The sequence below is a fragment of the Tupaia chinensis genome, unplaced genomic scaffold (genome assembly GCF_000334495.1).
Source record: "Tupaia chinensis unplaced genomic scaffold, TupChi_1.0 Scaffold000234_1, whole genome shotgun sequence".
Taxonomy (NCBI): Eukaryota; Metazoa; Chordata; class Mammalia; order Scandentia; family Tupaiidae; genus Tupaia; species Tupaia belangeri.
In genome coordinates this window covers 2982603-2999482 of record NW_006159712.1, presented here as the reverse complement: position 1 = coordinate 2999482, position 16880 = coordinate 2982603, and the positions used below count along the sequence as shown (strand labels likewise).

Sequence of the window (16880 nt, the reverse complement as noted above, 5' to 3'; positions counted from 1 at the left end):
AAAATCTCAAAAAAAAAAAAAAAAAAAAAAAAAGAAAAAAGCTTCCACCTCGAATGGCTGCCTTCCCACTTGAATGCCTTTCCTAAGTGTGTCGTGCAATCAGTGAGCACAAAGGACCACTCTTTGTTTCCTGGTGAGGCAGAGGGAGCTGTGACAGTGCAGTCTGCAGTTGTCCATCACCAGAGGAAGTGGCAGCCCTAGCGATATGCAGGCCACTCTTCCTGCTTTGTGGAGGATGGATGTCTGAGCTGTGAGGTGAGGGCTCTGGGGGCCATTGGCTGGCTGCTCACACAGGATCACCATGTCCACAGATGTCCTGGCAGTTCAGGAGCCTGGGTGGACAGGAGAGTGAGGGTGGACAGGCCATTCACCCAGAACCTCTAGGGAGGAGGAGGATAGAGCCTAGGAGATGAGCACAGGTCCCTTTTCTGGAAATCCAGTTGTGCCCTTCCCTGGAGTTGCAAGCACATGCCTGTGCTATATCCTGTTCTAACCTTGGGATCGAGATGCCTCCGTGAGAGCTGTTCTGGTTGAAACACACTATTGTCCAATTGCACAGCAATGCACTTCCTGAAAGTATGTCTTAAAGAGGGAAGCTGGCAGACTACCCTTATCTCCTAAAATAATAAGGGTTGCTAGTGGGACCAGCTGATGGCATAATGATTACGTCGCTTTTTCTCCCACATGGCTGACTGTGGTTCAAGTCCCCGGACCTGGAGGCTTGAAACTCACGCCGGGCACATGTACATGTGTGCCCAAAATCCTGAGATGGGAATGGAGGAGAAGAGATTGCGGCATGGCCATCCGTGGTGGTGGTGATTTCTTGCTTTCTATTTCTCCCTGTCTCTCTGGTGATTGCACGTGCCCTATGGCAAAAATCTCTTAAAAAAGAAAAATAAGGGTTGCTAATAATGAATAGTGCATGTGTTTATACAATGAACGGCTACAGGAACCAAACTTGTTTAGGATTACAGGGAGACTTAAAAGCTATTTTCAAACATCTAAGGCAATGACAACAGGTTTTCTGAGTTCTCAGGAAGCCAGTATTGAGGTTACACAGGAGGACTTATCACAGAAACCATCAACAAATGATGGTAAGGGGTTTGTCAGGGGGGCATGGAAGAGAACTCTGCACCAGTTGGCTGGGGGCTGTGCTTGGGGCCCTGAAGTTCTCTGAACTCTCAGATTTTAAAATTTAAACTAAAGAAGGAGTTTGTGAGGCTCCAGAGCACAAGTCATTATGTTTAGGGAACGTCTCTCTGGACTGCTAAAGCTTGTCCATGTAGACTCCTTGCTGTAGCCCCGAGATAGTCTACTATTAGCGTTGGCCACCTGTCCAAAGAACATGCCAAGTAAGCCACTTGGGATGCCACTGGACACACACTGGGTGGGGCACGTTTGGTGGGATGGCTGCAAAGTCCAGAGAAATGGGAGAAGGTGGGGAGGGCAGGACAAGCAACATACGAGATACCCACTTTGTTACGCAGCATCACCACCAGTGCCAGAAAGGAAATACCCGGACTGCCTTGTGTGGCAGAGGTGGCTCAGATGTGTGATGTGCCAGTCAGCTGAGAGATGGAGGGGGAAGAAAACACAAACCTCTCACCAAAATCCTCAAGTCAAAGGAAAGGAAGTTACCCAGACTACCAGGGTATTCTGATCAGAGTTGTCTTATCACAGTGACTCCAGTCTAACAGGGAGAAATCCAATCTGCAGGGGGCTGAACGCTAAATTAGATCTTATCAGGCCCTGCTTCCCAGCTGCTCAGTAGCAGGTCAAAACCCAATGACGGCTACTCGAGCCTATGTGGCCGGTTCCTTCGGAGAGTCTGCCTGCCTGAATTCTGACAGCTCTTCCTCTAGAGAGAGGGGAGATGCTTTGTCTTTACCCCCAGCTATCAATTCCACCTGCTCCAAACAGTGATATTAGACTGCACCTGCCTTCCCAGCCCGTGCAAAGACCTGCTTGTTCAATTAACCTCATTGTTCTACTAAGTGCTGTCGACTCAGAGGTGAGATGCACTTTTTAAAAAATACACATTTGTAGAATCTTCAGCGCATGCCATGGACAGTGCCAGGCACCGCCATGCACATTCCATGCCTCCTTACTGTGTGCTAGGGCATTTTCCTTCCCACACCAAATGTACAGTCTGGAAAAGGACAGATATACCAGCCCGGTGGAACAAAACACCCCTAGAACCACCTCAAGGTGGATGCTATTGTTGCACTTCCTTCAGGGGATTGATAGCTATAGCTAACTAACCTTCTGGTGGTAGCTGTAACTTACGGTTTCTCCGCTACAAACAAAGCACACCATCTGCGAAACACCCAACTCCCCACTGAGCCCGTGTGCGCCATTGTAACAAATAGCCCTAAAAGCCTACTGAGGCAGAGACCTTGGAACTCGAATATGCCCACACAGAGGGACATGGAGACAGAGGTGGAGGGAGACACAGAAGAAAAGAGATTTTTCTTTCTTTAGCTTTCAGCTTCTCTGAAACAAGTCTGACTACTGCTATGATGGAGCTGCTGCCTAAAAACTTGCTGGGCTTCTCATCCTGACATAATTCACATTCTTGTGATGTCCTTGGAGAATCTGTCCACTCTGAGTCTTAAAGGACACAGGAAGGGGAGGAAGTAGAGACGTGGTAAAGGAAGAGCTGGAGGCAAGTCTCACCCCTTTCTTGGAGGGCACTTGGGCAGCAGCCAAGCAAGATACTGCCCACTTCCCTCTCTTTGCTCTGGTGCCTCCCACCCATGCAGGACCCAGCTTGGTCTGACCTGCAAACTCTGCAGCTCCTCTAACTGCTCTAGGAGCAGGGGCAGCGGGTCTCTTCCTCACCGCCAATGGCTTTTGCACGTGCTCGAAAATGCACACACACACGCACACACACACGTATCCTCACGCCTCTGCAGAGACACACTGCATACTATTCAGAGGAAGTCATCTGAAACACACGATCACATAAGCTCCTCCAGTTCCCATTCCTGTTGTGCTCTGAGACTTGGTATCCGCCACTGTTCACGAGATACTCAAAATCAGCTCCCAGTACCAGTGGGAACTGTGATGGCTGCAAGTGGATGTTGTATGTATATGTGCACGCACATATACTCCCGTGCCCACGGAACCATGTGTGTAGACACGAGAGCTGCTAACCACAAATTACAGAGGATTCTCCACCATCACAAAATCTTAAAATATGAGAGAAATTTCTTTCCTTCTCCACATCAGGGTCCAATTATTCCTTCAAACATTTAAGCTCAAATGACCAGAATGAAATAAACGCAAATAAATAATCCCAGAGCTTAAAATTAGAGACCACAAATCTTCCTTTAAATTAAATAAACACTCCTCCCTCAGCCATGCCTACAGAGAGCCACACTGTGGGCTGACCATGCTCTTCTCTAGCTATTGCTCCCAACTCCCAGCCTCTGGGCTCAATGTCTCCTGGCAGCCCTGCTTCAGCTTTACTATTGGGATTTGGTGTGTGCCAATGCTTCTGTTCCCTAAATTCTTAGCACACTCCTGCAAGATGTCTCCCCTGCGAGGCTGAAGTCTTTTCCAAACCCAGCCCCAAACCTACGGTTGGTAACTCGTGCTTAGGCCAGTGACCTGAGCTGTATCAGTGAGGTTTACACACACTGACCTTGGCCTCCCTCTGGCAAATCCCTGGCTCTTCTCCCCGCCGAAACAAGCACTGGAGATAAGCAGTGTACAGCTTAGATTTTTTTTTTTTCCTTTTTGTAGGCATATAGTCAGAAGAACTTGCCAGAGCATGGCTCAGAGTTCTCAGGTCAGAGTTCGCCAACAGTCCCAGAGACACAGTGACCAAGTTCCTACTCACAGCAGCTGCAGGGACACCAGCCCATCAAACAGTCCTTTGGCAATCTCGGTGATCTTGTTTCCATAGAGCACCCTGAAAGAGAGCAGGAGAAGACAACGTCACTGTGGCTGTGAGGCCACCGGCACCCACGTGCAGAGGAGGCCCCCACCTTGGCTGGCCTGTTCTGATGTGGGCTCTCAGGATGCCCCGCCCCTGGCCCACCCCAGTCCTTCTCACTGAGGCAGGTGCAAGGAAGTGCAGCCTGGGGCTGGAGGGAGGAGGGGAGAAATGGCCCTGCATCCTGCTTAACCCCTGGGCAGCCCAGCCAATAAATAATTTGCAATGGAAGAAGCGGTCCCTTTGTGGTGTCTCCCTGAGCTGCTAACATGACTCACGCTCTGGCAATAAATAAGCAGCGTGGGAAGCTGGCGGCCTTGTGTCTTCAATGGGTATTGATCAGGTCAAGTCCAGCCCATAGAGCGTTTCCTTTTAATATCCCCTGGCATTTTAGGAATTCGCAGCCAGGCAGTGGGCACCTGGGGGCTGCTGAGTCAAGAACTGGCTCTCAGGAAAATAGGAGCTTGGCTGTCGCAAAGTGATGGCAGCATCTGCTTCCTGTCTCCTTTTCCTATTCTTGGCGGTCCAGGAACCCAGGGACTCGGACTCCTTTAACCCTCTCCCTGTAAGGCCTGCAGTGTCCCTCACACAGGTGTTTCCTATTCATAGCCCCAGTCTTTGGGACCTGTGAGGCCTGGGGAAAATTCTCTCTCCAGCCCAGCACCCAGGGATCTTGTCTGTGCCTGGACTGTAGGCAGCCTCAGCATGGGCACTGAGGAAACACCCCCATCCATAACACACTTCGCTCTCTTGGGCCCAGCCCCTTCGATGTACCGACTGCATGCAATACTTAGTTTCCACTCGGACTGCAAATCCAGGCTGTCATGCGTCTTTGAGGAGGCAAAATATTAGGATGAGGAAATGGGAAATGGGAGCAATAAACCAGCCCCCACCCCTTCCAGACACCACCAGGAGTGAAGAGTGAGTGTCTCCATCAGCCTGCGGGTGTGTTTCATTAATGTTTCAACAAATTAATGACTAAGTAAAAGTCAGCATGATGGCTCAGGCTCACATTTGTAATTCATATTAATGTCCCAGTGCTCACTGTGCCAAATGTAGTAATGTCACTGTCTGCCTGTCTCGGCGGATGTCAGAGCTTCCAGTGTAGCAGGAGCTGGCGGGTAGCATGGAGGGGCCCTCCCATCACCCACCGTGCCTCAATACGCGGTGTCGCTAAACCCAGTGGGTCATCTCTTCCTTAGGCTGCGTCTCATGAACGTTTCAGTTAATAGTTTTTCACTACCTGTTGCTCCATGTCTGTTTTTTATAACACTTATCTTTATGTCTTGTTAAATGAGGGGACTTTAAAAAGTTCATGGGAAAATGGAATTAAAGTATAAGGTTATTCTGGTGCAAAAATAATTGAAATCGATGCACAGTCTTTTTGCCACACACACTTTCCTTGAACGTCTTAAAGATCCCTTCATATTACTTATATACTTATTTATTTCTAATCTTTGTGCCCCTTAGTTTTTTCAAGCTCCCTTACAGTGTAGGCTCCATGAATATAATGACATATGTGGCTTTTTAAAAAAGAATTACTTAATTTATCACTTAATTTGCTAGAGAGAGAGAGAAAGAAAGCAAGATGCCAGGTCTGGGACTCAAACCATAGTTGGCCATGTGGGAGTCCAGTGCCTTAACCACCATTCCACTTGCTGGTCCCCAATATGTGGCTGTTTTACAGTTGGGTTCTTAGAGCTGGGAATAGAGCAGGGTCTGGCATACTCAATACTGGTCAATGAATGATGCATACACGAATGGACAGGCACGGGGGAAAGGCTGCCCAGCATTGACCACTCCTGAGCCAGGACTGGGTGTCCACGTGTTCAGCTGTAAACTCTGTAAGATCGAGAGCCTTGTCTGCTCTGTCTACAGGAGGCACGAGAGAATTCAGGTGTGAGAGGCACTTCACTTCACCGGCGCCCCAATGCACTTTAAACTGGCTAGTTGCATGCTAATGTCATATTTGGCAACTAGGTTTTGAATTTCTTTTCCTGCATTCACTGTCCTTAGGCTGCTCTCAAATCCTGCCTGAAGGAAAACCAGACAAAAGGAACGGGAGGGCAGGGGTAGAGATAGGATCCTGGCAGTGGCTGACCCCTTTCTCCTCTCCTCTGCCATCTTTAGCAGAATACGCAGACACTAATCTCCCACACGGTCGTGTCTTTGATATCCCAGCCAGATGTTCTACCCGATAAATGAAACTAATTTACTCTGCATGCAGCAGCAACAGTGAATCAGAGACTCTCCTGTCCTCAGCACCTTCCCCATAGGACGGGGCCAGGTGGGGTGTGTGCGTGTGCATCTTGTTACCTGCCCATTCACAAATTAGGCACACGGGTCTCAGGGAGAGGCAAGAGAGGGACAGCTTGCCTGTGAGTGCCTTCTTGTTGCTCAGGGTGGGGGCCTTAGGTGCTATAAATAACAGCGACTCAGGAAACTCTCATCATATCCTATGTTAGACTGTCCACATCGTGTCCAGGAGGTGGCATAGCCTGGGGGCCAGGAGCATGGGCCACGGAGCCAGACAGCTGGGGTCCTAATCCCTTCTCTCCCACTTGTTGCTTAGACTTTGGGTACATTACATTTATTTATTCAGCAAGGTTTTTGTGTGTGCAAGAACTCTGTGCCAGGTGGAGTCTGAGGTGCCCAGGGATAAGGCCTGCTGTCCCCATCTTGCCAACTGTGAGGAAACCCACAGACAGGTATGTGACTGCCCCACACCAGACGGTGAGTCACTGACAGAATGACACAAACCACCACACCTCTTTGCCCTTATGGGCTGAGAGTCCCTGGTGGGTGAGACCCTGATTTCACCCTGCGGGTTGGTTAAAGGCTTCAAAACCAACGGAAGGGAGGCCTTACGGGACGGGCGGATGTTTTCTCAGAATAACACAAGAGCCTGGGCCAGAGAAAAGCCTGAAAATTAGCAGAGGACGGTGAGCTCCTCCCTCCACGAGGCCATGTAAAAGGGAGGGAAATGGGCGTCAGTGATGCCCGTATTTCCATTCCCTCGACAATCGTGCTCCCTGGGGACTGCCGTGTGCAGGAGGGGTGGGAGAGGAGAGCGAAGTTAGAGTAGAAGATGCATTCGAATTAGAAGCCAATAACTGGGAAAGCTGCTGGGCACTTAATCAATAAAAATAATGCATTTGGGTTGTAGAAATATTCCCTAAGATCAATTTCCCCTGAAGAAATATTTGTTTCTTTATACCAGGTTGCCACAAGTGTGTAAGAGAACATAAAGCCTTGATAAACACCTCTGGAAAAATATGGATGCGAGCCTCTGCCGCCCTCCGCCCCCACTCTGGCCCCACTTACAGCGACGTGAGCGATTTCAGGCCCTGGAAGGCATCTGGAGCTATGTCCGCTATCTGATTCTTGCTGATGTCGCTGAAAACAGGAACAGGAAAGTCTGAGAGCACGGCTCAAAGGTGTGATTGCAGCCATCCCTTAGTGTGAATCAAGCGTGTCAGGCATTTAAAATGGCAAAGATCAACTAATCAATCAATCAGCGTATTTATTCACAGTGTGAGGGAAGGAGCTTACAGAGCATGGGGGCGGGCTGATGAAGTATCCGATGAAGGACGCTACGCTCGTGTCACTCTTCTCCGTCTTCAAACAGTGCCCCACCATGCGCCTTGATGTGGATATAAAGCTATGCTACGTGGGCCCTCTTTTCAGGCAGAAAACTGCCCCGTGAGATCAGGGCACCGTCTTAGGTCTTATCATCAAGCAATTAATGGCAGGGCTGAAACAGAAACCAGCCTCGCCAACCACAAGCCAGAGCCCGGTTCACATCATCTTGCCTATTGCCTCAGCAAACACTTATTTTTCTCCCAGAAAGGCCTGACGAAAACAAAACCCAGCCTCGCCAACCACAAGCCAGAGCCCGGTTCACATCATCTTGCCTATTGCCTCAGCAAACACTTATTTTTCTCCCAGAAAGGCCTGAGTCATTTCACCTCCCCAGTGACTCTTCCTCTCTGACCTGAAAGGAGGCTTTGAGCAGTGACTTCAGCCTGTCTGGTCCAGTGCACTCTCCAGGCTGGGGACGTAAACACATCCAGGGATTCTCAAGGGACGCCCTGAGGCGTGGGCTTATTGCTGGTTGGCAGTGCTCCTCTGGGGAGGAGGTGGTGGCCGGGGCTTTGGATAATGTGGGAGAGAAGGGAATGCTGTGGATTAGAATTCTCTGAACCCCGGGGCCACTGAGGAATCACCCCCACATGGCTCCTACTCAGAGTCTCAGAGGCTGTCCACTTTGCAGCTTCCCAGTGACTTCTGAGAACCCACCATGGCTCTTGCTAATGGCCCTTCACTGAGGGGGATGGCTTTCTCTCACAGTCATTAGCTCAGGGATGGCCTCTGGGCTCCTGTCACTAGAAGAAGAGATGCTCCAATTTGCTGCGACAACAAACCTCTCCAGTTCTTTTTCTTTAACTAAATAAATCAATGAGTCTTTGCTTTTGTGCAGGAGAGGGAGGGTGAGGGTCTTGGAAGGTCAAAAAGGAGGGGACAAGAGAATACCGAGAAGACAGCACAACAAAGCAGCTTCTTAAACAATTGCCTCCAGCGAGGCCAGGCACCCCAGCCTTCCAGCCTGTTAAGCACATGCATTGGGAGTCTCCTTGGGCCTGTTTCCCTCCTTCTTCTAAATCTTTCAAAAAGGCTGCCTGGAAACCTTTGCCTAGGCCTCTGCTCCCTTACCTCCCAGTTTCCAAAGCCTGTAAATTGAAAGATATTCACAGGTTAAGGTCTTTTCAGCACAGCTGTCTAGTTTATCCCTTTAGCTGGCAAGATCGCCTCTAACAAATCCACAGATTGTGCTTGCAAACTCATCAGCTTACACTGGGCTTTTCTTCAGTGCTCTGTTTTGGCATAAGGGTCTTAACAAGCAAATACCCCGGATTATCCTAATCTTGCTCACCCTCAGCGTGGCTGCCTAGCAAAGCATTTCAGAAAAGCATGCAAGATCTGCTCAGATGAGACTAGTGAGAGGGCCTGTTGGGTCCTTTTCCCCCAGATCACAGGATGTTCCTTAAAGGTGCTTAGACCTCTTGCATGCAAGAGGAAGTTCTGTGCCAGTGGGAGAGCCCTCTGCTTCAGATTCCAAACTGATTTTCAGTTCAAAGCTAAACTTTTGGTTCCATCCTTCTTATGACATAAGGTGAGATATTTTGTGGTTTTGGAAATGGTGGAGAGTGGGATTGGGTGAAGTGATAGTTTAGCTGGGAATCAACTCTGGTGGTCACTTTGCCTTAAAAATATTTTAAAAAATATTTTATATACTTATAGTGTAGAACATGATATTTTAAAATATGCATTGATTGGAAATGTCTAAATCAAACTATTTGACAAATGCATTACCTCAAATACTTATCCTGTATTTGTGGAGAAAACACTAAAAACTTATTCTCTCAGCAATTTTTTTTTCTTTTTTTTGGAGAGGTTTTTTGTTATAGGGCGCGTGCACTTGCCAGAAAGACAGAGAGAGAGATAGAGAGACAGAAAGCGAGAACTCGCCCCCCCACTCCCAGGGGCAATGGCCATGCCACAATCCCTTCTTCTCCATTCTCTTATCAGGATCTTGGGCATGCACGCGCATGCGCCCAGCATGAGTTTAAGCCACTAGGTCCAGGACTCGAACCGCAGTCGACTACACGGGAGTCCAGTGAAACAGCCATTATGCCAACTGCCGGTTCCGGTAATTTTTAAGAATACCATATGTTGTGACTAATTATAGTCACCATGCTGAACAATAGAGCTCTTGAACTTTCTTCTCTGAAAAACTTTTGTACCTTTTGGCCAATGTCTTTCCAATTCAATTCCATTCTCCCCACCAGACCCCAGTAACTGCCATTCTACACTCTTCTTCGGTGAGTTCGACTCTTAGCTTCTGTGTGTTAAGATCATGCAGTACGCTGTTTACATTTTTAATTCCACAAGGAATCAGCAGTGCTGAGAGGTGAAGGACCTGCAGCCACAGTGACTCTGCAAAGCTATTTGGATACAGAGCAGGCCTCTCGGGTCTCCTGACTCCCAGCTCAAGGCCCTTCCTCTGTTTCACTGTGGCGGATGCTGAATGCAGCAGCATGGACAGAGAGGCAGGCTGGGGAAAGCTTCAGTTGCCCTCCGACCTCTTTGCTTGCCCTTCTAATCCACAGCAGGCTGGTCCCAGAATTAACTCTGGGTGTTGGGGTCTTGACTAGTGGTTTCTGACTCCTATTAGCCTTCCTTGCAAACTTCACAAGAGTGTTTATTAGAAAGCGCAGCCATTAAGAGTCTGATTTGGTAGGCTAGTGGGTGGGGAGGCTAGAAATCTGATTATCAAATTTCCAGGTGATTTCTACTTGGTGGTTCCTAGGTCCCACAGTGTTTTAGAATCTGGTCAGTCTCAGACCCACTTCAATGTGCTGGCTGACCACAGGGACTAGCTTTTTCAGACTGTTCAGAACAGGCAAATTCAATGGCCTGTAAGAGTCAAGCAAGGAATGTAAGTGTGAGACATCAGGAAGCCCTGGAGCCCATGGCAGACTGCTTTACCTATAAGCAAGTAAAGGAAAAGAACTCCAAAAACCCACTTCTGGCTAAACAACACTGATTTGTCCCCTGGGTTTCAGGAGTACATTTAGCCAACCCTGTAAGATCAACAGTTTGTCTCTGGTACCTTCTACACTCCCTAAAAATGGCAAATGGCAAATGGCTTCTTTACCTTGATACTAGTTTGTACCTAGGAGTGTTTTTTTATACTAAGGTGACCACTTGGAGTACAAAGGGACAATATTGTTCATTCAGGAAAAATTTTCTCTTCTTTTCTTCTTTTCTTTTTAAAATTTTTAAGCAGTAAGAGCAGGATATGGTTCAGTCACACTTGAGGAGGAAACGTCCTTCTGTTAGACATTAGGGGTAAACTGGTTATGTATACCTGGGAGGAATTCACTTAAGGATCTGACATCCATTCTCACTAAAAACCTCACTTCTCCCAAGCCAACGCACTTGAATTTGTGCTTTGGAAGCTCTGTTAGTTGAAAATTCTTAAGTGAGCTCTCCTTCCTACTGCCATCTCTTTTGGGGAAATAAAGGGGCATCATAATAAATATCAGCAGCATCAGGAGTGATCAAAAATTAAATTCACTTTCCAGGTCGTGACTGAGAAGATCTTATGAATTTTGAATGCAAAGATCATGGCAACTCCAATAGGATGAAGAAAGGACAGTAAAACATAGCCAACCCCTAAATTACCTGGACTTCACAAAAAATTAGAGCAGTAACTTAAATCATGCAAGAGATATAGGAAGGGGCAGTGACTGAACTTGTCATTTTTCACTGAAATTACTATCTGGCTGCATAATCAAACTGGGCTTTAAAAATGAATTGGGGGGGCATGAGGAGTGGGCTGGGGAAGCAGGGACACCAGGAGATTAATGGCCCACGGTTTTAAATATTAAGGCCTATATTTATACAGCTTCTTCAGCAGGGATGCTGCCAAGAGGAGGAAGGAGTCCAGCGTAGAGCTGGCTCATTATGCTGGTTCCCACTTCTGGAATAGCACTAGGAGAAAATCTTGTTTGGTTTGAATTTCCAGGGAGATGGGAAGTTGGCTTTCTGAGATCTGAGGGTAAAGCCTACCAATGCCACTGTTTCGCAGGGATGTTTATTTTTAACATAAAAGGAACCGGCAGACACTTAGCCTCTTTTATGTAGGCCCCTCCTGCTCGAGGGAAACCAATGAATCAGCTGGTGTGGAAGGAAAAAACCTGGAGTGAGTCCATGCATATTTCTACCTGCTCTTCTTTCCTCTGTGGGGAGCACAGGGAGAGTAAGTGGAATGAAAACGGCCTCTTGATTAAATGATTCTCAGCCCGGAAAAGGAAAGGCATCTCCTCCCTGAATCATTATATCCAGGCTGGCAATGGTAGGGCCATTTCTGACTCCTGCTAGCTTTCCTTCTGCATGCCCGGCTCTGAGTAACTCACAGAGCGATGCTCAAGGTTGCCATGTGATAGGGGAGGATGATGGCATTGTCACAATAGTGAGGATGTGGGCGATGATGCAATGGTGCTGTCGAAGGCTGCCGTGGTAAGGGACGCAGCTATGTTGGTGTCGATCACCTGCTGCTGACGTGATGTGGCGATGGAAGTGATACTCGTTACAGTGGAAATGATCGTGGTCAAGTCCTACACTGACTATACCCTCCAAGGCTTCTTTTTTCACTAAGAGAAGAAAGTCTGTACGGTGCTCTAAAGGGCCCAAGTGGTCTAGCCCCTGCCTCTCTCTCCAACACGATTCCCACCTACTTCCCACCACTCACTTCGCTCCTCCTCACTGTTGTACACTCTCCAGGCTTTCACACTTGCTCCTCCTGCGGCCTGGACAGTCTTTGCCCTGAGAGCTCAAGGCTTTCCTCCTTCCTTCCTTTCAGGTCATCTTCACACAGAGGCCTTCATGGGTAAACCCACCTAAAAGATGACCCCACCATTGTTTCCCTTTGCTTTACTTCTTAGTACATACAGATTTCTGGTATTTACGTGCTTATTTTCTGTGTTCTCCCACTAGAACATGGGCTGCATGAGAGCAGACTTCTCTGCTCCCGTTTCCATCCACAGATCCTTGCTCACAGCAGACACTCACTAAATACTGATCACATGGCTGTGCACAGGTGTTGGGATGCTGGTGGTGGAGACATAGACAGAGGTGGGGCCATTGTCACATCTCTGGTGAAATTTCTACTTTAGGACCACATCACCAAGCCCAAGGGACAATAAAAATGGTGATACGGGTTTTTAGGCTGCCTCATCTCCACCTCCTACACAGATAACTTCACTCCGTTCTGGTTGGAGAAGCTCTTAGCTCTACACGTTGAAACCCACACACCTGACAATCTGCATGCAACGTTTCCGAACCTGACCTCTCAAGCTGTAGAGAGCACTCTTGGTCCGAAACTGAACCTCCAGAAGGAATAGATGCAGTCTGTCAGCTGAACAGGCTGCCCAGCACCCATTACAAATCACCCCCACACCAGACATTTGGGCCCACTTTTGCCCAGGGGAAACTCACATTCGCTTCAGTTTCTTGTACTGAGTGAAGGCTCCAGCAGGGATGGATTTGATGGAGTTCTGTTCTAGGCGTCTGGGAAACAGAGCAAAGAAGAGTCAATTAACCACCCACCTGTCAACAAGTGGTTCCTGGTGACTACTGTGCTCTCTGGCCTTGACCACAGAGTGGGCTCTCCCATTACAAGGTACGTGTTCTAGCTTTGAGAGACGGACGAACACTGCGGAAGGCAGAGCTCAGGTTCTGGTATCTGGAACACCCACCAAGGGTCAGACTGTCCTTGGAGAAAGCTAGAAAAGAACTTCTTGAATATTCTTGATGCTTCCTTACCATAACCTGCCTTTGGGGGAAGCTACCTTCTGAGAAAACTACGGGAAGTAACCAAACACAGTGTAGAAAAATTCAAAGTGATACCGAGAAAAGGAGATGGCCAGTCCCTGGCAATGCTGTCATGGAACATGATGCCGCTCAGTTAAAAGCCACGCTGCTGCTGGGTACTGCGCAGGCAGAAGTGTCAATGCCTGCCTTCACTTCTGGGCTTCTCACTGTTTTAATATGGTGGAGAAGCAGGCTGAAAGTCTTTAGCCTCCCAGCTTGACATTCATCAAACTGGCTCTCTGCCATCCTGGCAGTCCCAGGTGCCCTGTCTGGACCACCCCCTAGGCTACTGCTAGAATCCAGGGCTTTAATTTCTTATGGACTTTTCTGAAATGCTTTCTCTCCTATTACTCCGGGAAGAGTAAGAGGCGCTGCGGGTCCAGGGCCCAGAACTCCTCAGAAGAGAAGGAGCCATGGGGAGTGAGTGAGCATTTCCATTCTTCAGTCTTTCACCTCTCAAATGACTTCCCGTCACCCAGAACAGGTGTGGTGGGAAACAGACATGAGCGGGAGGCGGGGTGCTCCATTAGAGGTGATGAATGACACCGCGGCCCAGGCCGAGGATCCGCATCTCATCCTCATCCATCTCCCTTCTCTCCAAGGTGCAGATCTTTTCATCACCTCCTCATTTAGCACTGATGCTCCCCAAACCCTTGGCTGAGAAGACACAAGAAAAGCTATGTGTGGAGGGGGAACCAGGGGGAACAAAGGAATAGAGAGGAGAGGAAACCAGCTTCCTCGGAGGCTACATCTACTGGATGCACGTTTCTGGCTGGGATGAGCTCATTCATCTTGAAGAGTAATCCTTGCTGCAGAATGGGAGAGACAGTCGTATTAATTTGTGCCTGTGCGATCTCATCTTCATTGGGGGAGCAGGGTATTTGTTACTGGAACCACTAATGGAGCAGTTTGCCAGCAATTTTCCCATTTCAAACAACATCTCGGCTGCTAATGTGGAGTGGTTTGTCAGGCCTACCCATAACACAGACAAATCACTCTCCAGGCAAAAAGATGAGAAAAGGGGGGAGCGAGGGGAAGGGCGGGCGAGAGGAGAGGAGTATCAGCACAGATCATTCTTGGCTGCCGGATGAATAGAGGCTACGGATGAGACTGCCATGGTCTATTAACAATGCCTTTGTGCCCTGCCGGAGGGGGCAGGGAGTGTACTTTACAGGGAATGCGGTCACTGGCAGGCTGGACAGGGGTTTGGCTGGTTGGCTGGCTAGTTCCCAGCGAGCCACAGAAGCTTGCCACAGGGTCTCAGGGACTGTGGGCTACTGGATACAGTCCCCTACAGAGGCGGCAGGCTTTAGGCAGCCTGCCTTGACCGAGAAGTTCCAAGGACATTCTCATTTTCCAGCTGAGCAAAGAGTGCAGCAAGGATTTGTTGGCCAAGGCCACAGCTCTGTGGATCTCTGGGTTGCTAGTCAGGAGGCACACACTCTCCAGGAATCCTGTGACTCACCTGCCACGTTGGCAAGGGATTTTGGCTGGATGATACCTCCAGAGGGAGCCACTCCCCACAATAATGGCAACCTTCTCAGCATCTGCAAGAGGATCTGCTGCTCCCAGCAGCAAACCAAGAGCTAAAGCGAGCTAGGGCAGCACTCGGCGTGCGCCTGCTGGCTATCTGTGCAGTTCATAATCCATTAACCTCCATTTTAGTATGGGTGCAAGAGCCAAGGGAAGGATGAATTAATGAGCAGATTGTGATACTGGCCCACGGGGGTTTAATAATCTGGTGATCAGGACCAGCCAAGATGGTCTACCACAAAATTGAATTTTATTGCTACCATAATAAACAAGAAGAGTTTCCATTTGCAGAGTCTACTTAATTTATGCCTGTATCTCCTTTAATCCTTGTATTTATGAAGTCAATTATATTGGCCCCATTTTGCAGATGAGGAAAAGAAAACCTAGAGGTGTCAAGTGACCTGTCCACAGTAAGAGAGCTGCTATGTGGCAGAACCAAGCAGTGTTTCCACCCATTGGACACACTGCCTCTCCCTGTGTGTGCAAATGGGGAAATGGAGGCCCTGAGACTAAAGTGACTTTCTCAAACCCACAGAAAGTTTAAGGGACTAAAACATCAGTGCTCCCTCTGGGACATCCACAACAGAAGCAGGTACCAGGCAAAAGGGCTGCAGGACTTGAGGGAAGTTGGGATAAAGATACAAATATATATATAATATGCAAGTTAGAGTGCCAAGGTGTGGTTTCTGAACGAAGAACAAAGACTTCCGAACTTAGCCTGTGAGCCCTGGCAGAGACTTCTCAGCACCCCGTGCTCCTCAGACTTGCTCGCTCAGGGGATGGTTTTTGTTGGCATCCTCTTAACTTCTCATGTTGCTTTGGGTACCATCCAGTGCCCTGCCGGAGTGCCGAGGCCAGGTCATGATGGGTCCACCTTACCCAGGAGGCATCAGGAATCAGTCTGGGGTCAGGAGGGGGTGTGTGAATAGTCGGTCTAACTTCAATGGAAAGTGAAGGCATGGGCAGAGGCAAGAGCTGGTATGTGTCAGGTGCTCAGGTGTCGGACACTGGGCGAAGAGTTTTACATGGTTCACCCAGCTTGATATTTATAGCTCGTGAGGCAGACCTTATTAGTTATTGCCAGCCCCACTTAGACATGAAAAAACCTAAGACTCAGGTTAAGTCACTTGTCTAAGTTCAAAAAGCCAGGAAGAGTGCGAGTGGGATTCAAACCCACATTTATCTGATTCCAAAGTTTAAACTCTTGCCCACTGAGCTTTATTTGACACTGTCTGGAGCTGCAGTACTTCCATCTGTTCAGCCATTGCTAGCCCATCTGCAGGGTAAATGATTCTGTCAAGAGAGCAAGGCTGGAGTGTGGGCACACGTGTGTATGCGTGTATTTATACACGGTCTCTCTGCAGCAGGTACCTCCTGCTAGGTTTACACACGGCCCAGCCCCGCAGCCTGGATCAAGGATCAAAGGCCCCGACTCCCAGGCAAAACACTCCCATGTAAGGGACAAAAAGAAGCATTAGCATCAGTGAAAACTGTCACATGTAGGGATGTGTCTGAAGCCGACGGCTCTTTTAGGTCTCTCTTAACTGGCATGTGTGTCTTCCTTTGTCTGGCAAACATTCTTTGGGCTGCAAACTGATTTAATAGAACCAGCATAAAAACAAACACACAAATCAAACATCTAAGTATCTTCCTGCACCAGCAGACACAATGGGAATATCTGATGGGGATATCAGCCATTTGCGTTCCGTATTGATTTACCCTAATTCCTCGGGCGCTTCCTTAATGATCTGTCGTTTGCAAACATGCCCCTGAACACATTTCCTGCAATACGTAAGTCCACGTGATGCCAGAGACTGGCAGGGGCATGCAGGCCACGACTGCAAGGTCCCTGATGAAAGAGAGGCTGGTGCGGGGTTGAAATGCTGGTTGTCGGGGCGGTGGTGGCCAAAAGTGATGACAACATCACACCTACTATCTGTTGGGTGCTATTTGTATGTCACAAGCTGTG

At 48.6% G+C, this 16880-nt stretch overlaps 1 protein-coding gene across 5 annotated transcripts in view; it reads right to left on the bottom strand.

The window, feature by feature from the left end:
• SLIT3 (slit guidance ligand 3) overlaps positions 1-16880 on the bottom strand; it is a 782476-nt gene that overhangs the window by 117185 nt on the left and 648411 nt on the right. For all 5 annotated transcript variants that reach the window (XR_003549377.1, XM_027771828.1, XM_006148363.3 and 2 more), the window contains exons 10-12: positions 13004-13075; positions 7265-7336; positions 3845-3916 (exon numbers count right to left, since the gene is read on the bottom strand). Coding sequence is in view for 4 of the 5 variants with exons in the window: in XM_027771828.1 (XP_027627629.1) it covers positions 3845-3916; positions 7265-7336; positions 13004-13075 (216 nt within the window). In the remaining variant the exon portion in view is untranslated. The remainder of the gene's footprint in view (positions 1-3844; positions 3917-7264; positions 7337-13003; positions 13076-16880) is intronic.